Source organism: Arvicola amphibius, chromosome 7 (assembly GCF_903992535.2).
Source record: "Arvicola amphibius chromosome 7, mArvAmp1.2, whole genome shotgun sequence".
In the NCBI taxonomy this organism is placed as follows: Eukaryota; Metazoa; Chordata; class Mammalia; order Rodentia; family Cricetidae; genus Arvicola; species Arvicola amphibius.
The window spans coordinates 41,761,409-41,786,439 of NC_052053.1; the positions used below are offsets into that span (position 1 = coordinate 41,761,409).

Sequence of the window (25,031 nt, forward strand, 5' to 3'; positions counted from 1 at the left end):
ACATTGGCCAGGAGCAACCAGATTAGCTACCACCCAGACCCTTGAGCTGGCCCACCCTAACATCTGTCCCATCAATGACTTGCTGCAGTGTGTGAAGGAACAAATAATTCTAAATATAACTAACAAGAAAGGAATTAAGTGCCCTGAGATCTCAATATGTAGATTTCTGAGCATTTCAGCCAAGGCAAAGAGATTTGTGGGTTAAGAAAGTGAAACGGGCCCTGTAGACCCTTTGGTGAGAGTAAACAGAGAAAGTCCAAACAGGTTTGTGATTCATACTTACTTTCTTTGCGGATATCACCTTTCGAATCTTCAGAGCTTTCTTGAGGAGGATGACGTACTCTAGATTGTGGAGAGAAGGCCATCGTTGCCTGGCCCTGAGAAAGAAAAAAGAAAACTATTCTTCGCTTATATGCTCCTAGAAGTTTGTGAAAATTCCTTTAGTAAGAGCCTCCCTAAGCCCTCACCCCATATACACATTAAGATGTCTTGATGAATTGTCTGTGGTGTTTACGTGTGTATTTTGTTTGTCTGTGTGCATGTGCACCAAGTGTGTGCCTGTTGTCTATGGAGGTCAGAAGAGGAAGCCTGATCCTGTGTGAACTGGAGCTGCCCAGTGTGGTCCTCTGCAAGAGCAGCAAGTGCCCTTAAGCACTGAACCATCTTTCTAGCACCCAGACTGATGTTTTAAAGTATACCTAAACAGAACTATTTCAAGGCCAGCAAGCCCTGAGGAGACACTCCCAGCCCTTTAGTGACTGGTGTGGTCCTAGGTCTCCAGGTGGTGATGGCTTTGAAGCACCATCTGCCACCACATCTGGATGGTGAGGAAGTTCCATCACCGCAGGTGCCTTTTTGTGCATTAAATAGTCAGGCTTAGAACAGAGCAAGGTATGCTTCCCACCCCTGTTCTAGCTCCCCACAGCTAGGAGATGGCTACACTTCCTGCTCTTCTGTCAGAAAACCAGCCCCTCTGACTTGTGTATCCCTTTGCTCTTCATTCAGAGAAGCACCTCCAAGGATTCTGCATGTGAACATCCACGGCCACATCACAAGTCTCTCTCAAATATCTCTAGAGATGTTTGATTAGAGATTCGACAAAGTCCACAGTCTCTTACAATGAGAACCAGTTGTTCACAGTCCTCCCGGTCCAAGACCCTCAGTGCCTCACATGAGAGTTGTCTAAAAGCAGAGAATAAGCAAAATGCAAGCAGCATTTTTATTATAAGCAACTCTAATTTCTCTGATACCTTGTACCTCGGATCAAGGCCTCCAGAAGCACCCAGGGCTAGACAGAAAGCAGTGGAAGGTCTCTCTCAGAAGGCTCGAAATAGCAGAAATTACCTTTGTCCAAGGGGTTCTTGTCTCTGGAATCAAACCTTCGGCTGCAGCTGGATCTGCAGGCACTGAGAGTCTGCCTGAGACTCCGGAGCTTTTAATTAGCAAGGCGGCAGCCCTGTCGCCTGACCCTGGGTGTGCCCACTTTAGCAAGAAAGCTGCGCCAGGCAAGGAGGACCTGTGAGCCCTTGGAGGGGAGGCAGGGAGGCCATGCAGGTGTAACTGGTCTGGGCTCCTGGAGAAACAAAAGCAGAACCCACACCAGAAAACAACAGTGAAGAAATGCACAGGCTAGAAGTTGAGTCACAGAGGAGAACATGGGCTCTGGACGGCCTTGAAGCAGAGGTGTGGCTGTCCTGACTCAGTGAACAGCGTGACAACGAAGTGAGAACGAAGTGCTATTTGCCCGGCAAAAGTAAATGTGTAAATGTGATATGTAAATATGTTAATGTGAACGTGAATATTTAAATGTGAATGCAAATAGGTAAACATGGCAAATCTCAGTCCTGATCTCAGGAGTTTACATATTTAGTATGCTGCAGCTCAGGAGAGCTTCTTCTGTTTCTGATAAAGATGTCAGGGCTCTCCTTTCCTGAATAATCTTTTATTCCTCACAACAGTCCTTCACAGGCCATTGGTCCTTCTCACAGAAGAAAACCAGCCCAGAGAGAAGACAGAAAAGCCACCTAGCCAGTCACACTGCCCAGCCAAGTGTGAAGCCTTCTGCTCTTGGGTGCTGTGTGATGTCTTCACTTAGGATCTTGATCTTCTGCATACTGTATTAGAAACACCCAGGAGGCCTTGGGCTTCACTCTATGCCCAGGGAGCAGATGAAGATGCTATGAAGGATGATCGGGTTAGTGAGCTCCTAACTACGCAGCATGAGTCTGATGCAGCCCAGACATTGATAATAGGAGGAAAACGTCACTCCTGGAATAATACTGTGGATCAGTGCTAAACACTGAAAGAACCCTGCTCATTCTGTTCAAAAATTCGCTGTCTGATATTCCACCTTTGGGGATTCCCAAGTGTGGGTCCTGGTTGTATTCTCTGAAATCTACCATTAAGTCTTCCCCTTGGAATCTTGTCCTGGTCCCTAACTACTGTCCCTGTCTGGCCTTAGGTCTGTGCCCACTTAAACAAGAAACCTGGGCTGGCACAGAAGACCGGAGAAGATTTGACGGGGAGGCAGGGAGGCCATGCAGGTGTGAGGGCTCTGGGCTTCTGGAGAAAAGAAAGCAGAGAAAACACCAGGAAACTGCTTTGCCCTGGACTTCAATGTCCACCCAGCCCTGACCAGGATAAGACAGAAATACAGTCACATTGCCTCCCTGTTCGAAACTCTCTAATGGTGTCCCTTCATCGTTGGACACTCAGAACCCTTGCCCTGGTCACCCCAGCCCAGAGGACCTGCCCCTGCTTTCTTTCCGGCTGCTACCTCAGGATTTCCTTGGCTTCAGTTCACACTGGACCAGTGCCAGTTCTCCCAGATTGGGCCACTGGGTGTCTACCCAGGTCTTGCTTTTTCTGAAAACAACCTCACCATCACAGGGTTTTTAAAATAACAGGTCACTGTTTTCTCTCTAGGATGATGGAGGCTAGTCTGTTTGCTCCTTACCAGAGTCTGAAATTCAACTACTTCCCAGAGGTACTGTATATTTTCATATCACTCTGATTATTTGGGGGTTACAATGTATTCTGGCCTACAGCTAAGGTATTTAGAAAGAATTTGATCCTCATGAGCTTGCTGCTAAGATTTTATAGGTAGACCTGTGAGCACTTGGTATAGGCCTAATTATTTTCTATTTCTTAAACAAGTCTTTCTAAATAATGCACCCTGTACTTTGTGAATTATGCTTTCTAATATTTTAGAATATTTTTATCTGCAGCCTTAGGGACAGGAAGAATTGGTACCAGACCATTATATGAAATCCTTATAATACATTTTTAAATGACATGAAATATTTTTTTTTCTCATGGTTTATTTTTTTTTATATTTAAAAATTTCCATCTCCTTCCCTCCTCCTCCCCCCTCCCTCCCCTCCTTCTCCCCTTTCTCTCCCCTCCTTCTCCCCCTTCCCTCCCCTCCCCTCCACCCATACCTCCCCTCCCTCCCTCTCAAGGCCAAGGAGCCATCAGGGTTCCCCACTCTATGCTAAGACCAAGGTCCTCCCAACTCCCCCCAGGTCCAGGAAGGTGATCGACCAAGCTGAGAAGGCTCCCACAGAGCCCGTCCATGAAGAACAATCAGAGCCCAGAGCCATTGTCCTTTGCTTCTCAGTCAGCCCCCGCTGTTGGCCACACTCAGAGAGACGGGTTTGGTCGCATGATCCATCAGTCCCATTCCAACTGGAGTTGGTGATCTCCCATTAGTTCTGTCCCACCGTCTCCATGAGTGAACGCACCCCTCTCGTTCCTGACTTTCTCCCTCATGTTCTCGCTCCTTCTGCTCCTCATCGGGACCTTGGGAGCTCAGTCCAGTGCTCCAATGTGGGGCTCAGTCACCTTCCCCATCTGTCGCCAGCTGGAGGTTCCCTCACGGTCCTGACTTTCTTTCTCATGTTCTCTCTCCTTCTGCTCCTCATCAGGACCTTGGGAGCTCAGTCCGGTGCTCCAAGGTGGGGCTCTGTCATTTTCTTCATCTATCGTCAGGTGGAGGTTCTATGGTGATATGCAAGAAATTCATCAGTATGGCTATAGGAACTGGCCTTTTCAGGCTCCCTCTCCTCAGCTGCCCAAGGAACTAACTGGGGGCGTCTCCCTGGAAACCTGGGAACCCCTCTAGGGTCAAGTCTCTTGACAACCCTCAGGTAGCTCCTTAAATTCAGATATATGCTTCACTGCTCTCATATCCACCCTTCCTATATCCCAAGCACCCCATTCCTCCGAGCTCCCCCCGCTCTCCCCTTCACATTTTTCTCTCCCCATCTTCCCTTGGCCCAGTCTTGCCCAACCCTCAAGTTCCCAATTTTGCCTGGCGATCGTGTCTACTTCCAATATCCAGGAGGATTACTATATCTTTTTTGGGAGTTCACCTTCTTATTATCTTCTCAAGGATCCCAAACTTATAGGCTCGATGTCCTATAATCATGGCTAGAAACCGAATATGAGTGAGTACATCCCATGTTCATCTTTATGGGTCTGGGTTACCTCACTCAGAATAGTGTTTTCTATTTCCATCCATTTGCCTGCAAAATTCAAGATGTCATTGTTTTTTACCGCTGAGTAGTATTCTAGCATGTATATATTCCACAGTTTCTTCATCCATTCTTCCACTGAAGGGCATCTAGGCTGTCTCCAGGATCTGGCTATTACAAATAATGCTGCTATGAACATAGATGAGCATATGCTTTTGTTGTATGATTGGGCATCTCTTGGGTAGATTCCCAATAGTGGAATTGCTGGGTCCTGGGGTAGGTTGATCCCGAATTTCCTGAGAAACCGCCACACTGCTTTCCAAAGTGGTTGCACAAGTTTGCATTCCCACCAGCAATGGATGAGTGTGCCCCTTACCCCACAACCTCTCCAGCAAAGGTTATTATTGGTGTTTTGGATTTTAGCCAATCTGACAGGTGTGAGATGATATCTCAAAGTTGTTTTGATTTGCATTTCCCTGATAGCTAGGGAGGTTGAGCATGACCTTAAGTGTCTTTTGGCCATTCGAACTTCTTCTGTTGAGAATTCTCTGTTCAGTTCATCGCCCCATTTTTTAATTGGGTTAATTGGCATTTTACCGTCTAGTCTCTTGAGTTCCTTATATATTTTAGAGATCAGACCTTTGTCAGTTGCAGGGTTGGTGAAGATCTTTTCCCAGTCAGTAGGCTGCCTTTGTGTCTTAGTGACAATGTCCTTTGCTTTACAGAAGCTGCTCAACTTCAGGAGGTCCCATTTATTCAATGTTGCCCTTAAAGTCTGTGCAGCTGGGGTTATGCATAGGAAACGGTTCCCTGTGCCCATTTGTTGTAGAGTACTTCCCACTTTCTCCTCTATCAATCTCAATGTGTTCAAATTAATATTGAGGTCTTTAATCCATTTGGACTTGAGTTTTGTGCATGGTGATAGATATGGATCTACTTTCATTCTTCTACAGGTTGACATCCAGTTATGCCAGCACCATTTGTTGAAGATGCCCTCTTTTTTCCATTGTGTACTTTTGGCTCCTTTATCAAAAATCAGGTGTTCATAGGTTTGTGGTTTAAGATCCGGGTCTTCTATACGATTCCATTGGTCAACTTCTCTGTTCTTATGCCAATACCAAGCCGTTTTCAATACTGTAGCTCTGTAATAGAGTTTGAAGTCAGGGATGGTAATGCCTCCAGAAGTACCTTTATTGTATAAGATTTTTTTGGCTATCCTGGGTTTCTTGTTTTTCCATATAAAGTTGATTATTGTCTTCTCAATCTCTGTGAAGAATTTTAATGGGACCTTGATTGGGATTGCATTGAATCTATAGATTGCTTTTGGTAGAATTGCCATTTTTACTATGTTGATCCTCCCAATCCACGAGCAGGGGAGATCCTTCCATTTTCTGGTATCCTCTTCAATTTCTTTCTTCAAAGACTTAAAGTTCTTGTCATATAAATCCTTCACTTCCTTGGTTAGCGATACTCCCAGATATCTTATGCTATTTGTGGCTATTGTGAAAGGTGATACTTCTCTGATTTCCCTCTCTGCTTCCTTATCCTTTGTGTATAGGAGGGCGACTGATTTTTTGGAGTTGATCTTGTATCCTGCCACGTTACTGAAGGAGTTTATCAGCTGTAGGAGTTCTTTGGTGGAGTTTTTGGGGTCGCTTATGTATACTATCATATCATCTGCAAATAATGAAAGTTTAACTTCTTCCTTTCCAAATTGGATCCCCTTGATTCCCTTATGTTGTCTTATTGCTATTGCTAGAACTTCAAGCACTATATTGAAGAGATAAGGAGAGAGTGGACAGCCTTGTCGTGTTCCTGAATTTAGTGGGATAGCCTTGAGTTTCTCTCCGTTTAATTTGATGTTAGCTGTCGGTTTGCTGTAAATAGCTTTTATTATATTTAGGAATGACCCTTGTATCCCTAATCTCTCCAAGACCTTTATCATAAAAGGGTGCTGAATTTTGTCAAATGCTTTTTCAGCATCTAATGAGATGACCATATGGTTTTTTTCCTTCAGTTTGTTTATATGATGGATTACATTAATAGATTTTCGTATGTTGAACCAGCCCTGCATCTCTGGGATGAAGCCTACTTGATCGTAATGGATAATTTTTCTAATGTGTTCTTGGATTCGGTTTGCCAGTATTTTATTGAGAATTTTTGCGTCCATGTTCATGAGTGAGATTGGCCTGTAATTCTCTTTCTTGGTTGAGTCTTTGTGTGGTTTAGGTATCAGGGTAACTGTAGCTTCATAGAAGGAATTTGGCAGTGACTCTTGTGTTTCTATATTATGAAATACCTTAAGGAGTATAGGTATTAGGTCTTCTTGGAAGTTCTGGTAGAATTCCGCATTGAAACCATCTGGTCCTGGGCTCTTTTTGGTAGGGAGGTTTCTGATAACAGTTTCTAATTCTTCGCGACTAACAGGACGATTTAGAGCATTTACCTGGTCCTGGTTTAACTTTGGTATATGGTATTTATCTAAAAAACTGTCCACTTCTTTTACATTTTCCAATTTTGTGGCATACAGGCTTTTGTAGTAAGATCTAATGATTTTCTGAATTTCCTCTGTGTCTGTGGTTATGTCCCCCTTTTCATTTCTGATCTTGTTAATTTGCGTGTTCTCCCTCTGCCGTTTGATTAGATTGGCTAAGGGTTTGTCAATCTTGTTGATTTTCTCCAAGAACCAGCTTCTTGTTTCATTGATTCTTTGGATTGTTTTCTGTGTTTCTATTTTGTTGATTTCTGCCCTCAGTTTGATTATTTCCAGTCTTCTACTTCTCCTAGGTGAGTCTGCTTCTTTTTTTTCCAGAGCTTTCAGGTGTGCTGTTAAGTCACCAATGAGTGCTTTCTCCGTTTTCTTTAAGTGGGCACTTAGTGCTATGAACTTTCCTCTTAGCACTGCTTTCATTGTGTCCCATAGGTTTGAGTATGTTGTGTCTTTGTTTTCATTAAATTCAAGAAAGACTTTAATTTCTTTCTTTATTTCTTCCTTGACCCAGGTGTGGGTCAGTAGTTGACTGTTCAGTTTCCATGAGTTTGTGGGCCTTCTGGGGGTAGCATTGTTGTTGAATTCTAATTTTAATCCATGGTGATCCGATAAGACACAGGTGGTTACTAATATTTTTTTGTAACTGTGGAAGTTTGCTTTGTTACCAAGTATATGGTCAATTTTCGAAAAGGTTCCATGAGCCGCAGAGAAGAAGGTATATTCTTTCCTATTTGGGTGGAATGTTCTATAGATTTCTGTTAAGTCCATTTGGTTCATTACCTCCATTAAGTCTTTCAATTCTCTGTTAGGTTTCTGTCTGATTGACCTGTCCATTGGTGAGAGAGGAGTGTTGAAGTCTCCAACTATTAGTGTGTGTGGTTTGATGGCTGCCTTGAGTTCTAGAAGTGTTTCTTTTACATAAGTGGGAGCTTTTATATTAGGGGCATAGATATTCAGGACTGAGACTTCATTCTGAAGGATTTTTCCTGTTATGAGTATAAAGTGTCCCTTTCCATCTCTTCTGATTGATTTTAGTTTGAAGTCAACTTTGTTGGAAATTAGTATGGCCACACCCGCTTGTTTCTTAGGGCCATTTGCTTGATAAACCTTTTCCCAACCCTTTACTCTGAGTAGGTGCCTGTCTTTGTGGTTGAGGTGTGTTTCTTGTAAACAGCAAAATGTTGGATTCTGTTTTCGTATCCAGTCTCTTAGCCTGTGCCTTTTTATAGGTGAATTGAGTCCATTGATATTAAGTGATATTAATGACCAGTGGTTGTTAACTTCAGTCATTTTTAGTAGTAGAGTTTGTGTGTTTCCCTTCTTCTAGTTGTGCTGGTGAAGGGTCGCTAGATGCCTGAGTTATTGTCGGCGTTGTTGGACTCCTTGGTTTGTGATTTTCCTTCTATTACTTTCTGCAAGGCTGGATTTGTGGCTGCGTATTGTTTAAATCTGTTTTTGTCCTGGAATATCTTGTTTTCTCCATCAATGGTGAATGCAAGCTTTGCTGGGTATAATAGTCTAGGCTTGCATCCATGTTCCCTAAGTGTCTGTAGCACATCTATCCAAGCTCTTCTGGCTTTCATGGTTTCCATTGAGAAATCAGGTGTAATTCTGATAGGTTTCCCTTTATATGTTACTTGACCTTTTTCCTTTGCAGCTCTTAATATCTGTTCTTTATTCTGTATGTTTTGTGTTTTGATTATTATATGGCGTGGGGATGCTTTCTTTTGATCCAGTCTATTTGGTGTTCTGTAGGCTTCTTGTACCTTCATAGGAACATCCTTCTTTAGGTTGGGGAAGTTTTCTTCTATAATTTTGTTGAATATGTTTTCTGGGCCTTTGAGTTGTAATTCTTCTCCTTCTTCTACCCCAATTATTCTTAGGTTTGGTCTTTTCATGGTGTCCCAGATTTCCTGAATGTTTTGTGTTAAGAATTTGTTAGATTTGTTTAGTTCTTTAATCTGTGAGTTTATTTCTTCTATAGTATCTTCAGAGTCCGAGATTCTTTCTTCCATCTCTTGTATTCGGTTGGAAATACTTGTCTCTGAAGTTTCTGTTCGTTTACTCAGAGTTTCCATTTCCAGTCGTCCCTCAGATTGTGTTTTCTTCAATACCTCCATTTCATTTATCAGGTCTTGTACTGTTTCCCTTACCTGTTTGATTGCTTTTTCTTGTTTTCTTGTTTTTCTTGGGTATCTTTGAGAGATTTATTTATTTCGTCTACCTTTTTGTTTGTCATCTCCATTTCTTTATGGCAGTTTTTTACCTCCTGTTTAAGGTCCTCTATTATTTTTATAAAGTACTGTTTAATGTCGGTTTCTTCTATATCTTCTGGGGTAGGGTGTTCAATTCTTGTTGTTTCGGGATGTCTGGCTTGTGGTGATGTCATGTTGCCTTTCATGTTGTTGGAGGAGCTCCTGCATTGGCGCCTGCCCATCTCTTCCTTCAAAAGGAGCGCGGAGGTGTTTGGTGTCCCCAAAGAATGATGGATCCTCCCCAAAGAATGATGGATCCTCCTGCAGACTGTCAGGTCCCCTTGCAGGCCAAGCAGCTCTCAGACAAAGGCCTACCTTGCTCCGGGCAGTCAAATGCAGGAGGGGACCTCCCACCGGCCTGGGTGCACTCAATTCCAGGTCCCCAGAGCCCAAACAGGCTGAGCTGTGGGATTTTGTGGCCCCAAAGACGGGAGGATGAGGCAGGGGGAGGGGGGGAGGATTCTGGGTGCAAGCTGGGAAGGGACAGGGAGAGAGAGGCAGTATCCGGGGAGAATAACCCCTGCAGGAAGAGCAGGAAGTGTGCTGGTGGCAGGGGGAGTTGTGGAGAGTCGGTGGTCCCTCACCGGGCAGCTGCCGAGGTTCGGGCACTCACTCCTCACTCACCCCAAAGAACGATGGATCCTCCTGCAGACTTTCAGGTCCCCTTGCAGGCCAAGCAGCTCTCAGACAAAGGCCTACCTTGCTCCGGGCAGTCAAATGAAGGAGGGGACCTCCCACCGGCCTGGGTGCACTCAATTCCAGGTCCCCAGAGCCCAAACAGGCTGAGCTGTGGGATTTTGTGGCCCCAAAGACGGGAGGATGAGGCAGGGGGAGGGGGGGGAGGATTCTGGGTGCAAGCTGGGAAGGGACAGGAAGAGAGAGGCAGTATCCGGGGAGAATAACCCCTGCAGGAAGAGCAGGAAGTGTGCTGGTGGCAGGGGGAGTTGTGGAGAGTCGGTGGTCCCTCACCGGGCAGCTGCCGCGGTTCGGGCACTCACTCCTCACTCACCCCAAAGAACGATGGATCCTCCTGCAGACTTTCAGGTCCCCTTGCAGGCCAAGCAGCTCTCAGACAAAGGCCTACCTTGCTCCGGGCAGTCAAATGAAGGAGGGGACCTCCCACCGGCCTGGGTGCACTCAATTCCAGGTCCCCAGAGTCCAAACAGGCTGAGCTGTGGGATTTTGTGGCCCCAAAGACGGGAGGATGAGGAAGGGGGAGGGGGGGAGGATTCTGGGTGCAAGCTGGGAAGGGACAGGGAGAGAGAGGCAGTATCCGGGGAGAATAACCCCTGCAGGAAGAGCAGGAAGTGTGCTGGTGGCAGGGGGGGTTGTGGAGAGTCGGTGGTCCCTCTCCGGGCAGCTGCCGCGGTTCGGGCACTCACTCCTCACTCACCCCAAAGAACGATGGATCCTCCTGCAGATTTTCAGGTCCCCTTGCAGCGACATGAAATATTTAAACTTCATCTCCTTCATTAAGGATACATGAGGCCAAGGGCAACCAATAATGTGTAAAGATATAAATAACAAATGAATTGGTAACCTGAATGCAAAACAATGTTTACACAGAGAAGGCAGGAGACGGTAAGGACGGAATAAACAGAAAATAGCAAGATGGTAGCTAGTAATCCAGCCACATCAATATGCAAATTAAATATAGATGCTATAAACACACTAATTCAAAGACTGAGTTTTTCGGATGGCATAGAAATGCAAGACCTAGCCAGCAAGTGGTGGCCCACACCTTTAATCAGAGCTCTTAGGAGGCAGAGGCAGGCGGATCTCTGAGCTGGGAGGCCAGCCTGACCTACAAAGAAAGTTCCAGGACAGCCAGGCCTACACAGAGGAAACCCTGTTGCAGTATTAAAAACAAAACAAAAAACTCAAGATATAGTTAGGCATGGTTATCATGTATGTATGTACGTATGTATGTCTGTATATTACCTGCAAGTCTCCATATATGAGATAGAACACGCAATTTTGTCTTTCTGAGTTTGGGCCATCTCACTCAATAGTATATGTCCCAGATCCTCCCACTTCCCCACAAATCTCATTGTTCTTTACAGCTTAATAAAATTCCATGGCATGTATATTCCACATTTCCATCATCTTTCCACCTGATGGTGGTCACCCCGTCTGCTGAGACCACACTGCTGTTAATGCTCTCCATTAATAGCATTTGCTCTTTGCTTTTGGTGCTTCATGCAGGTGTCTGAACATCTGACTTTTCTGTGCATTTGAAAACAGTAATACTCCTTATAATTATATGAATTATATTTATTCTGCTCCTCCGAAGAGCCACAGTATCATGTTACTGGGCGCTACTGTCAGAAACATGCTCAGTAATGCCATACATAATTTATCAAAATCAAGTTGCCATAAAATATGCACAGCTATTTTGTGTGTGTGTGTGTGTGTGTGTGTGTGTGTGTGTGTGTGTGTGTGTGTGTGTGTGTGTATGGTAAAAATGGGTACTGAAGAAGGATTGAGAGAGAGCAAAAGGACACATGACAAAAGAGGAAAAGAAACTTTGGGAAAGATTATAAAAAGGAACATGGGGCTAGGCAGTGGTGGTACACACCTTTAATCCCAGCACTCAGAAGACAGGGGCAGGCAGATCTCTGAGAGTTTGAAGCCATCCTGGTCTATAAGAGCTAGTTCCAGGACAGGCTCCAAAGCTACAGAGAAACCCTGTCTCGAAACCCCACCCCACCCCACCCCCAAAAAAAGAAAGAAAGAAAGGGAAAATAAGGGTTAAAAATATATTAAGACACTTTATTCAAAGATACCATAATAGTACCTAATACCTTGCGTGATGATTAAAATTGTTTTATTAAAAAGACTCTGTCCTCGAGAGTTCATAGGATGGGATGCTCCCACACTTCCTCCTTAGGGCCAGATCTTCCTGACAAAGTCAAGAGGAGGGAGCTGCAGCACCCTCAGGCATACACCGATGAGCCCAGGCCAAGTCTTTGTGTCTAGGGCATTCCCTGCCAGGATGAGCTGTTCAGGTCTTTTGCAGAAAGAAATGGAAAATTAGGTACTTGATCAGTCACGTAGCTGTTAGACTAGGCGCTAAAGGCAGCTTCTCTAGTTTATCCTGGATGATAGCGCCCTCTCCTGTTCAGTGTGAGACTGGCAGCTCAACATGCTTCTCAGCCCAGCCCACAGGGCCGGTCCAGAGCAGCGTGAATAGAGCCAGACTCACGCTTTTCCTGACCCAGCAGCTTTTGTCTTTCTTGTGGCTAATTTCAATTTAATATTAGGTTCCTCCCAGCAATGCACAAACCGTACAATCCATGAGAGAGTCCTCGAGGTCTGGAGATTGTTGAGATATTTATTACAAGGGAAGTGTTTGGACCTGCCCCTTGGGATTGACCTGGATCTCGGGTGGAGACCTTAGGGTGGCCCTCTCTTTTCCTCGGTGACACAATCAGGGGAAACTGTCTGTGGGTGCTACAGACAAGGGAGCCTCCCCCACCCTGTGGGCTGTCCGCACATTATGCCCAGTCCTAGCCGGTAGAACTGGCTGTTCCCCTCCCCATCACTTTCCTCCACCTCCACCTACATCCCCTACTGGGCCTGTATGGTACCAGCTGCCTGCTATGACTCCGCCCATTGGCTTCCTCAAGTCTGTTCTCCAAAGCTGTTCCTTCATTCCATCCCCACGGCCCCACAGGATGATTTTATGGTATAGCTCAACGGAAGAGGGAGTCGGGGTTGATAAAACATCCACTTCCGCTCACAGCTCCATGCTCCCTGCCTCAGCAGCATCTCTTCCGTGCCTTCATTCGACAAAGCCTCCCCAATGAGGAGCCTCCCTGTCTACAAGGTAGCCTGCTGCAGTGCTGAGTGGAGCCTTCGTCTAAACTAGCTGTGCTGTTTTGATGTTTCTGAAACCCTATTCTTTTCTAATAGACCCTTAGTCCTTCAGGCAGTGAGACTCTGCCAGTGATGTGCAGTCGCTCCTGGTTCTGCCCTTTACCCATCTTCATTCCCTTTAAACCTATAACCTACAAAGTTGTTCTCCGTTAAGGAATATAGACTAGATGAACGGGACACGAACGTCCACAACAGCAGGTCTACATCCTACTAAATTTATGGCCTTAGGTGACTCTTTTCTTCTAAATGGGAATAAAAAACAGCTCTTGCCTTCTATCAGATTTAGGTCAAAGTAAGCTAGGCCTCTGCTATGTCCTCTTTAATATTTAGGATGAGTACAGAAGAGGTGGGGGGAACCTAGGGGACAGGGAATTTGTGACCAGGATCTGTACTACCTGCAGATTCAGATCTTCATGGGCTCTGCCTCATTAGGTCCTCTCAAGATCTCAGTGCAGAGGAAATTACCCTCCTCTTAACACAAAGAGATAAAAGTTAGGCAGGGTGATGTGTTGTATCAGAAAGATGAGACAAATCTCTCAAGACTGTTGTGGAAACAGAGAAGACTGCACTGGCGGTGAAGAAAGTGGTGGTGACGTCAAGGCTGGTGGTGAGGATGCTGGTGCTGAGGATGCTGGTGGTGACGTCAAGGCTGGTGCTGAGGATGCTGGTGCTGAGGATGCTGGTGCTGAGGATGCTGGTGCTGAGGATGCTGGTGGTGACGTCAAGGCTGGTGCTGAGGATGCTGGTGGTGACGTCAAGGCTGGTGCTGAAAATGCTGGTGGTGACGTCAAGGCTGGTGCTGAGGATGCTGGTGGTGACGTCAAGGCTGGTGGTGAGGATGCTGGTGCTGAGGATGCTGGTGGTGAGGATGCTGGTGCTGAGGATGCTGGTGGTGAGGATGCTGGTGCTGAGGATGCTGGTGCTGAGGATGCTGTGGTGAGGATGCTGGTGGTGAGGTTGCTGGTGCTGAGGATGCTGGTGGTGAGGATGCTGGTGGTGGTGAGGATGCTGTTCTTGAAATAATGGCACAGCTGTTGTTCAAGTTCCTGCTACATCCAGGCACTAAACACATGTATTAACTCACGCAATAATAGTATTAATTATCATTTTAGTGCAATCCTCACTTTATATATGAAAATTCTAAAATATATAAAGATTAGGTAACTTGGCCACTATTCTAGGAGGTGACAGATTTAGGCCTGATCTGAGGTAGCCTATAAATGGCCATGAAGTAAACATTTTTTTCAGATCACATTGTGTCAGTCACAAGTATTTACATCTGCCTTCATAGTGTAAATGCAGCCATAGGCAATATTTCAGCAAATAAACTTCACTATATCACAGTAAAACTTTGTTTATAAAACAAGTAATGGGGCTTATCTTAGACCAAAAGCCTAGGTTTTCTAATCCATGCTCTTTGAAACTTAGTGGTGGGACAGGGCATGGTGGTGTGAGGCTTCAATCCTAGCTCTTGGGAGGCAGAGGCAGAGGCAGGCAGATCTCTATGAGTTTAAGGCCAGCACTAGTTCCAAGTGAACTTCAGGCAAGCCAGAGCTACACAGCAGAACTCTGTCTCAAACAGACAAAAAGGAATTGTTTCTTTAATTTGTGTTCCTGAGTGTAGATGTGAGCATCATACGAGAGCAGTGCCCATGGATTCCAGGAGTCAGCATTGGGTTCCATGGAACTGGAATTACAGAATGGTTAGGAACTGCGCCATGTAGATGCTGGAAACCGAACCCTGGTCCTCTGCAGGAGCAGCAAGTGCTCTTAACCACCAAGACATCACTCCAGTCCCCCAACCCATGTTCTTAACTACCACATCAAGAAAATGGGAAATAAAATAGCAATGATAAAATATTAGACAACTCCCTGGCCTTAGTAACGTGAGAAAGTATAGCATTCATCCTGGTACAGTATCTGTTTATAGAAACACATTCTAAACTAGGACCATCCGAAGGGCTTAGGTTTCATCCATGCACAAAATTGATAGGGAAAACCTCCCCTGATGTGAACTGCATCCAGCAGTATTAGGCAGGGGAATCCGATACTTACTGTGGCATTTGATAGATTGTACAATATGCTAAATGGTGGTAAGTACCACGGGAAACAATGAAGAATGGTGAGGGGAGCGTAGGAGAACCAAACAGATGCATACAATGGTTACAGCAGATGGAAAGGCACCACTGAATCAGAGACCTAGAAGAGGCGAGGGAGGGAGCAAGTGATGTATTTGGTGCAGAGCTCTCTGGGCAGAGAGATAAGTGGGTGCAAAGGTCCTGGGTGGAGCATCCCTGACTGCCTCGCACCGCGCCCCCGTGTCTGCGCTCAGTGCACTTGAACCCAGTTCCCGAGCTTCGGGCAAGGGGCTGGAGGTTAAAATACACAGACACACACAGACAGAGAGACAGAGAGACAGAGACACGGATCATCCTTGAATTCCCCAAGAATGTCCCCTTTATTGTGTTCAGGGGCAGATTATATAGAGATAGCCACGCCCCATCCAAACCCACCAGAAACCACTCTTCTGCCATCAGGAAATCCTGAAGTTCTCATGCTCAGAGCAGCTGTAGGCACTCAGATCAGGGGATTACAAGAAATTCTGGATCTGGGATCTCACTGCTCCCAACACCTGACTGGCTCAGCTAAGAGAAAAAAAAATCCATGTTGGCTCTCACTCTCTTTGATGAGGAAAGGAGGGGCTAATGGTTCATGGGAGCCTTACTTTGCAGGGTCTTAGAATCATAGTGAGGATTTATCTTTTATTTGCAGTGTAGTGGGGACCAGAAAAACAGTAAGGGTTGACTCAGGTAGTAAAGGGATTACTCTGACTCTGCTTGGATTCAATAGCCTCGGGCTCAGGCTTAGTCTCAATTTAGCCTTATTATATATCAGTAAAATGTGATGAATCCTTTTGTGTCTGGTTCCACACTCATAAAGAAGACAGAAGCAGTAACCACACAGTATAAGAGTATAACCACACAGGCAAACTGTTAGCCTAACTCCTGGACTGTTTGTGCGCACATGCTCAGAAAATGAATGTACGGTCTTACTCCCTGATGCCTATCTATTCAGAGGTACGGCCGATGCCGCAAGGGTGGTGATGAGCCACCTGGCAGACATCGCCCCTCTTCCAAATCCAACATGATCTAGGACATATGAAGTCCACAAATAATTGAGATGTTTGCTGAGAAGGGGAGAACGTCACTGACTATTGTGGAGGAGGAAGAACAAGAGTGACACAGACTTCCAATCACTGTGACAAGGTGTGCTAGTTAGTCATTATAGTTAGCAAATGAGCCCAAACCTAAAGCAAGAAGCCCGTGGTTCTGGAATCAGACGGGTCCTCCAGCAGGCTCTCACGAGTTTGACTAGCAGGTATCAGCTGGGCTGCAGGCAATGAAAGGCGCAGCTGTGGTAGAGGATCTATCTACCTCTGAGCTTGGTCCTCACGGAGGCTGGCTTGAAACCTCTGTTCAGCACTGTGGTACTATGACCTGCAACACTTTGGGACTGACCTGACTAGGGCAACAGGAATGGAGAAACAAAAGACGCACATACAGAAAAGCAAGCATTGAATGGGCCATGGGTTCTGAGGGAGATGAGCCTGCAAGTGGGAAATTTAGTGTGGTTATTAAATACATCTGAACAAGGGGGCAAGCTTGTGGTACACAATTAGCTAGTCTTGGCATGGGTCTCTGTAGAGGAGCAGTCCCGGGCTGCAGTCATGGGAAATGAGGAAGTTGTGCTTGATACTTTCTGAACATACTGTTTTTAGCTAAAAGTCAACTGTCCACCAACATCCATACGCAGCCCAGAGGAAGGCTTTGCCATTTCAGTGAATCTGAGGCTTTTGGTCCTTTACATGGCTGTGCCAACGTCAACAATACACCTTCACTGGTGACATCATCTCTCCATAGTGTGGGTCTCTCTGTGAGGTCACTTGAGTGTCTTTGTCATGTGGCAGCTGATTTCCCCCAGGGGAATAATCCAGGAATAAACCAGGAGGAAGCTGCAGTGCCTCTTACGCCCTGGCTTCAGAAGTGACACACTGTCATTTCCTGCCACAGAATGTATTTGCTGGAAACAAGTCACCAGGTTTAGCCTACTCTCAAGAGAAGGCAAATGAAGGATCATCTCCTGTAGGATTATTTTTTGTTAATCTTAGTTGGCATACAAAATGATAGGTTCCTGTAGACATTTTCATGCATGTGCGTTGTTCTGCTTTTCTCCTGCTAACGTTTTTATATTCCCCTCCCCCTATGACAAGCCTCGTCTGAAATGTCCAAGAATCCATGGACAGATTCTGAATCTACACAATCCACTTTTTTGCTGCCTTGATTATATGGAAAAAGAGGATTATTTGACTCATCTACAAAGTTTAAAAAGTTGAGTTTGGCACTTGCATCTAGGGAAGCCCCCACTGCTGGTGAAGATTGTTCAGAAACCCAAGAAGCTGGGTTAGGGGACTGCTCAGTGAAAGAGGCATACACAAGAGATAGGGCCAAGCTGGCTCGTATACCAGATCCACACCCTAGATAATCCAACAACTCATGAACCTGTAATCCTTAACTAGATCGCTAATTCCTCTGCCCTCAGGACTTGATAACTTCTCAATGGTCCCAACTATTCCACTTTTTAATATTCACAATGAGGATGAATTTCAGCATGAGTTTGCTCTTCTTGTGCATTCATTAGTTATCTAAAGTGATGGTTTCTTCATGGCATTTCTATACCTGCATATGATATGCTTTGACCATAATCATTCTTTCTATAACCCTTTATGATCTCTTCTTCCTCTTTTCTGATTCCATATCTCTAATAACCCCTCTTTTACCTTCTTGTTCTCTTCTTCTAGCTATATTTCACAAATGAGTGAAAGCCTGCATGACTTGTCTTTATGAGATTGGCTTATTCCACTTAGCATGATGAGCTTAGTTCCATTTCTTCCTGAAGTAACACAATATTATTATTGTTTACGGCAGAATAAGACTCCACAATATGTGTACACCACATTTCCTTCACCCATTCATTCACTGATGAGTACCTAGGTGTATTCTATAACTTCCATACCATAAATAGTGTAGAGATGAACGCCAGCATGTGTTTTAATGGAGCTACTGCACCATAGGCATACACTGGGAGCTAATCCATAGTAATGAACAACTCAAACCAAGGGATATGTTCTAGAGAGAGGTAATTGTTAGGGACGTCTGTTTTATGTTGTGCCAGAGGGAGATCCAAACCCCATACTGACATCATTTTCTCTTTACATGTGGAGACTTGATTAACAATGATTGTGCGTCCTTCCATTCATCCATCCTTGTGTGGGTCCTTACGTCAGCGCATTTCACAGTGGCAACACTGGCAGAGACATCCCTGCTTAGACACCCAGCAAGCCCGCTGCATCCCCGCAGGCCAGTCACACAGAGGCATCATTCTGTCTCAGGGCCTCAGACACTGTGCACTGGACACCTGGGCACAATTCACTGGAGCAAGGAGTCAGGGAAGGTGGCCTGGGCAGATGGTATTCTGGCTTTTTAAAATTTTTAACTGTTTATATGTTTGTGAATTTCATACATGAGTACTGTATTTACGTCATGTCTACTCCTCCTGCTGCCCCCTGTAACTACTCCTATATATCTTCTATTCTCTCTCAAATTCAAGACTGTTTCTTCTATAGTTATTATTGTTTTATACACACACGTATATATAACGTACTTAGTCTGTTTAGTGTTTCTTGTATGTGCATGCATTTAGTGATGACCACTTGGGACTGAATAACCTACTAGGGTACCCATCCCTAGAAAAGCTAAAGTCTTCATCTCTCATCAGGCCATAGTTCTGCACCTAGAAACAGGGCCTTGGGCACTCCCTCATCCACAATGACCTGTCGACTGGTGCTGTCATTGTGCAGGTCTTGTTTCGGCATCATAGATGTTTCTTGGGTGCAGTGTCCCTGCCATGTCTAGAAGAACAAAAGATGTCCTGGAGATCTGGCTTTTTTTAGGTGAAACAATATCGTCTTCTCTGACAGATAAGAACAGTCCTCCTTAAAACTCTGCTTTGCCAATAGGCTGCTTCTTCCTGAAATTTTAGTTTTTAGATATTATAGTGTAGTTCAATTTAGTCAACTAATAGTTCACCGGACCATTTTTTTCATAAGACAACTTGTACATTAAATTTACTTTTCTGAGAGATGAGTGTCACAAAAACAATCAATAGTTATCAGAAGTATTCAAAACTTCTAACATGTTTCTTATGGAATGGTCCTGAGCTCTAATTCTGTCACAATTTGTGGAGGTATTAAAAACATATCAATTATTTTATAAATGCATATTATTTTACTAATCAAGTATTTAAGACAAAATATACAATCATAAAGGTTTATCACAGCAGTGCTCGATAACAAAATCAAGCAACAAATAAATAAAGTTGTAGGAGACCAATGATAAGTAGATGAGTAGACATGAATGACAATATAGCTATACATAAAATACTATATGGCTATTAAGACTTATAATGTCATTATCATGTTTGGTATGGAAAGATATTCTGCTATGTTCCTACACAAAAATAGTGCTTGAGAAAGAATCTCGGTTTCTACGGCATTGTCATATGGAAAGCTGCCTGTGGTTAAATGTGTACAAAGGAAAAGGTGCTGACATATTTTTAATGTATCCAAAGACGGGTAAGCATGCATATTTTTTTCTTTTTTGCTCGTCTGGACTTTCTGGTTTTTCTACAACTGTTGCTTAAACATTCCTAAGCAGATCTCCGCCTCCAACTGCTCCATAGATCTGGCAAAGGCAGAAAGGAGAGACTGGAGGAAGGGAGGGAGAAAGGGAGGGGAGAAAGAAGGTTGCTTTGGTTTCCTGGTTCTGAAGCAGCTGAGTGTTCCTGGAGAGCTGGGAAGGCCAGAGGAACCCCTTCAGAACCCTGGGAAGAAAGTCATCTTGAGAAGCTTCCTTCATTGAGAGGAGGTGCAGCAGCAGGTGCTTTGGGGGAGTTTGGGATGGTGTGAAATCATTCTGGGAAACCCTGTTCCTCCCTCGTGTGAGTTTCAGGGCTCCTCCCTGGATCATTAGTGTACTTCGTGTACTTAAAGGACCAAGGCATCTTGCAAGGGCAGACGGACAACCACAGGCTCCTGCCTAGAGAAGGAGAGAGCTGAGGGCTCCTCTGTGGGCTCTTTCCTGACTTTCAGGTCCAGAATCTCCTGCTGTGGACAGGCTGTTCACGTGCTGACAGGCTCTGGAGTCTGCTTTCTACTCAGGCCCCTAATTTCCCAGCCTGCTCTTTGCCCAAAATTTCCTGCTGTTTCTTTCAAAATAGGGTCTGCATAGCGTGGCGCTCATGATGGTCCTGAGCGGGGCACTGTGCTTCCGGTGAGTATTCTATCATCTGATTTGGTGGCGTTCTCAGAAAAGTGAGTTCCGGGTAGACAAGAAGGTGTTGTTATCCCAGCAGGGCCATCACAGATAGCTGGGACCAATACCACCCTTGGAGCTTTTCTGCCTTTCTTCAGGCTGAGAAGAACTGAGCAGGATTCTCACAGGCTCCTGGGTCTAAGTGTGTGGGGTTGGGGATGGGACAAGCAGCTAGGCAGTCTAAAGCAGCAGCCTTTGGTGAGGAGAGTCCGGTTTCCCTTACAGAGCTCCACTATTGCCTCCCATAGCCTTGAATTGCCATCAGCTCAGCCACTGTGGTAATCCCTCCATGGTCCTTTCTGGGGTTGGGTATAGCACAGAAACTTCTCTGTTGCTCCCTGGTGTGCAGTGAGCCAGGCACCCTACTACAGATTTGACAGCAGCAGATGAGAATGGTCCTTACTCTTACTGGACTCAGTCAGCCCTCTGCATCTGCGGTTTCTTCAATCACAGCTCCAACAAACAGAATTGAAAATATTATGAAAATTTGCATATGCGGTGAACATACACAGGCTTCCTAGTTATTACTTCCTTAAATAACAGCATCACTACTTACGTGCTGTTTGCATGTCGTTAGGTATCACAGCCATGGAGAGAGGATTAGAGTATTCAGGAGTTGGACACCCGTAAGATGCAAGTACTACATCCATTTTATTTAACAGCCTGAGCACCTGTGGATTTGGGTATCATCTGTAGGGGTCCCAGAACAATCCCTATGCTGCCAAGGGGTTGGAGGATTTCTCGAAGCATGTTCTCTGAGGCTCAGTCCCCTGAGATAGTTCATGCACTCGTGTTCTCTGAGTGAGTGCGGCTGCAGAACGCTGCTTCCTCATCATGTTTGGGGCTGGGGTGATGGCTCAGTGGATAAAGTTCATGTTGAGAAAAAAAATGTGACTTCTGGAGTTCAAACCCCCAGAATCTGTATAAAAGCCTGGGGGCTGTCTGAAGCCAGTCTCTTTTCTCAGCACCTGGGATGGAGAGGCAAGAGATCCCTGGGGTAAGCTGCCTAGAATAGTCAAATTGGCCAGCTCCAGGTTCAGCGAGAGATTCCACTTCAGTAATAAAGTGGTACAGGATTAAGAAAGACACCCAAAATGGAGTTTTGGGCCCATGTACACGCTCAAACTTGTGAACATGCACCACACACACACACACACACACACACACACACACACACACACACACACTAAAATAATCAGCCAGACATCAAAGCAATTGTTACACTGCAAAGTATCCCTATATGACATCAGCAGAGGTCTACTTAAGTCCACATAAGGTCTATTTAAGCGTATCTCACCTTACAGAGTGTCAAAAAATCAGCTGAAAAGTCATTTTGAAAAATAAAATAGGACTTTAAAGAAAGTCCTCAGGGTGGGATATTTGGCCCAGTGGCAGCAAGTGTACTTTGAAATGTTCAGTAAGAAGGAGCTGATAGGTAGATTCAGGCAGAACTATGAGTTTGAAGCCAGCCTGGTTTACAGTATGAGTTCCAGGCCAGTCAGGGCTAGATGGCGAGATTCTGTCTTAACAAAAAACCAAGCAGCAGATGATAATTGAGGAGAGTTCTGGGTGTTGTTTAAGCCACTGTCATGGCTCAGCGACGAAGAGAGGGCAAGTGTTTTGTTGGTTGCAGCTCTTTTCCAAACCTTCTTGTGCAGAGTTAGCTCTTCACTCACAGGGATCCCACAGGGCCAGGAATGTCCAAACAACTTGAGGCTCTTCAAGACAGGTTTAGTCAAAGAAGCCTGTGTGTCAAGGACATCTAAGAAGGCTGGAGAAGTGGTTCCTGGACTTTGAAGAACCCGGGCTCCAATTCACAGGCTCTTCCAACTGAGCAGAGAGATTTTCTGGGATATAAAAGGTTTAATAAGGGAAGAGAGCAGACATCAGGCACAGATGGGTGGCAGAGGGGTCATTCTGCAGAACCAGGACTGAACGTTGGTGGCTGTGTCTGGCACCATAGAAACAGAAGAAGAGAAGATATCTAAGTTTGGGGAGACCTTCTGGAACCAGGCAAGGCAGAGTGCTCATCCCTACCCTTACGGAGTCTTGTCCCTTCCTGGTGTTTCAGAATGAAGGACTCAGCCTTGAAGATACTTTATCTGCACAATAACCAGCTGCTGGCTGGCGGGCTGCATGCCGGGAAGGTCATTAAAGGTTGGTATCTATGAATCCCAGGCCTCTGTACTCTAGGGGGTATGCGTTTAGAAGCCTTTAAATGGCTCTGTAAACCAGTGGCAGGCCTTCAGACCCAAGAACCACCATGACACATAGGGCACCACAAAACAGGCTTCAAGGAAAGTGAGAACATCAGGGAAGCCTCTGTGTAGAGGTAGGGTATTTTCTAGGACGAACGACTTATGTTTCCATCACAAACTCTCTTGGGCATGCTGTGTCCTTGGGAGACAGTACTGTACAAATGACTAAAATAGATCTCCATTTTCAAGTGGGTGAGCTCTGCTTGCCATTCTGCTCTATAGAGACCTTTGGATACCCTCAGTGCTGACATCTGGATAGTGGGTGCCCCTTCTGGCCTCTTGCTTACTCATCGTGCCCTCATATTTTGACAGGCCTTTCCACATTGCTGCATACATGTTTGCTTGAACACCCTTATGGGATACTAGATCTATACAGCCCCTTTTGCTGCATTGTGTGTGCATGTGTGCATATGTGAACACTACATGAGGGTATAGCTATATGTGAATGCAAAAGTTCATATATGAATTGCTTAAGTATGTATGTGCATACCTATACAAGCACATAAGGATTGCTTGTATGTGTGCCTATGGATATGTACATGTTTTGATTATGTGTAATATGCATGGGGTGCATACATGTGTGTGATTATATCTATGTACATATGCATATATTGATGTAATGTGTGTGTGACTGTCTGTGCATGTGTACATGGGGAAATGGATGATGTACAGAGAAGAAGAGGGAAATCCTCTTCTGCAGAAATCCCACAGGGGCTAAAGGCATGACACAACTCTAACAGGATACAACAAAGTCCAGAAAAGGGGGCCTGGAAGTCAAGGGAGTTAAAGGGAGTGGTGGGAGGGGTGATCTCTTGTAATTTAGAGAATCGAAATTTGGCCCTGAGCAAGAGAAATGGGTTTACCTGGTATTCCTGTGCTTTGGTTTATGATCTGGGCCAGGCAGAAGGCAGGATGCCTCACACTGGTTCTAATCCCTTTAAGGTCCTACTGGGGGGAGAGTGGGCAGAAGGACAAGCAGGTGCCTGCATCTTGCCTTTTTCCTCTAGGTGAGGAGATCAGCGTTGTCCCAAATCGGGCACTGGATGCCAGTCTGTGCCCTGTCATCCTGGGTGTTCAGGGAGGAAGACAATGCCTGTCCTGTGGGACAGAGAAGGAGCCAGTTCTGAAACTTGAGGTGAGTCAGATTGCAGCTTCTTCACTGTCCGGGCCTGAGCAAGGAGAGAGAGGCGCGCACGCTCTGCCGCCACAACCCAGGTAACCCTGGACGACGCCGAAGGCAGCGCTGTCTCCTCTCTGAGGACCTTTCCCTTGTCCAGCTTAGCCTCTCTCTTGCCCACTCCTGTGTCTCATCTACCATGCCCCTTTTCTACAGCCAGTGAACATTATGGAGCTCTACCTTGGGAGCAAGGAATCCAAGAGCTTCACCTTCTACCGGCGGGATATGGGCCTCACCTCCAGCTTCGAGTCAGCTGCCTTCCCAGGCTGGTTCCTCTGCACCGTGCCCGAAGCTGACCAGCCTGTCAGGCTCACCCAGATCCCTGAGGATGCCGCCTGGGACGCTCCCATCACGGACTTCTACTTTCAGCAGTGTGACTAGGGCTGCGTGGTCCCCCAAACCCTCTAGGTAGAGGCAGAGTAGGCAATCGGGGGGAGGGGGCAGGTAGTGATCGAGGAGGTCCACAAAGGGCGACTCCCTCCTCTCCCTCCTCTCGGGACTCCCACTTCTGACTTAGGAGGTCCAGCCACTCTCTTCTCCCGGTTTCCCCGGCGCCAGTAAATTCTTCGGGTATCTGGAGCTCAGCGTGTAGCCTCCTGCCACATAGGATGGTCTTACCTCTGGTGTGGAATCTAATACGAACCATATAGGACAAGCAAAGAACAACATAAAATGATTCTTGGGTGAGCGAGTGGTGGAGATTGTTCCCCGCCTAGTGAGATCTGACACAGAACCTCAGAAGCTCTGCCATTCCCTCCCTGGCAGGAGAAGGAGGAGATCTTTGGTTGGCTGAGACCCGTCCCTCAATCCTGTTGCTGGCTTCCGCTGCCTCTTTTATCCCTGCCATCTTTTTCTGGCCCTGGACTGAGAGGACAATGTCAGGAGAGAAGACGGAAGATGGCCAGGCACACTGCTCTGGTTTGAAACCAAAGGGTTAATAAAAATCCCAGATTCTGGTCGTTACTCACACAGAAAGATGTTTGTTAATATTAGGTGGAAAGAGCTTACTGTAAAGTAACATGTCTTGCTTGCATTTTCATCTTAATTAAAATACACTTAACTATTT

At 45.5% G+C, this 25,031-nt stretch overlaps 1 protein-coding gene across 1 annotated transcript; it reads left to right on the forward strand.

The window, feature by feature from the left end:
* The first annotated feature begins 20,456 nt into the window (after window positions 1-20,456).
* On the forward strand, window positions 20,457-24,346 carry Il36rn (interleukin 36 receptor antagonist). The gene is made up of 4 exons (XM_038338148.1): window positions 20,457-20,488; window positions 22,602-22,687; window positions 23,796-23,923; window positions 24,122-24,346. The coding sequence occupies exons 1-4, from the start codon at window positions 20,457-20,459 to the stop codon at window positions 24,344-24,346; spliced, it is 471 nt and encodes a 156-aa protein (XP_038194076.1).
* Window positions 24,347-25,031: the final 685 nt, after the last annotated feature.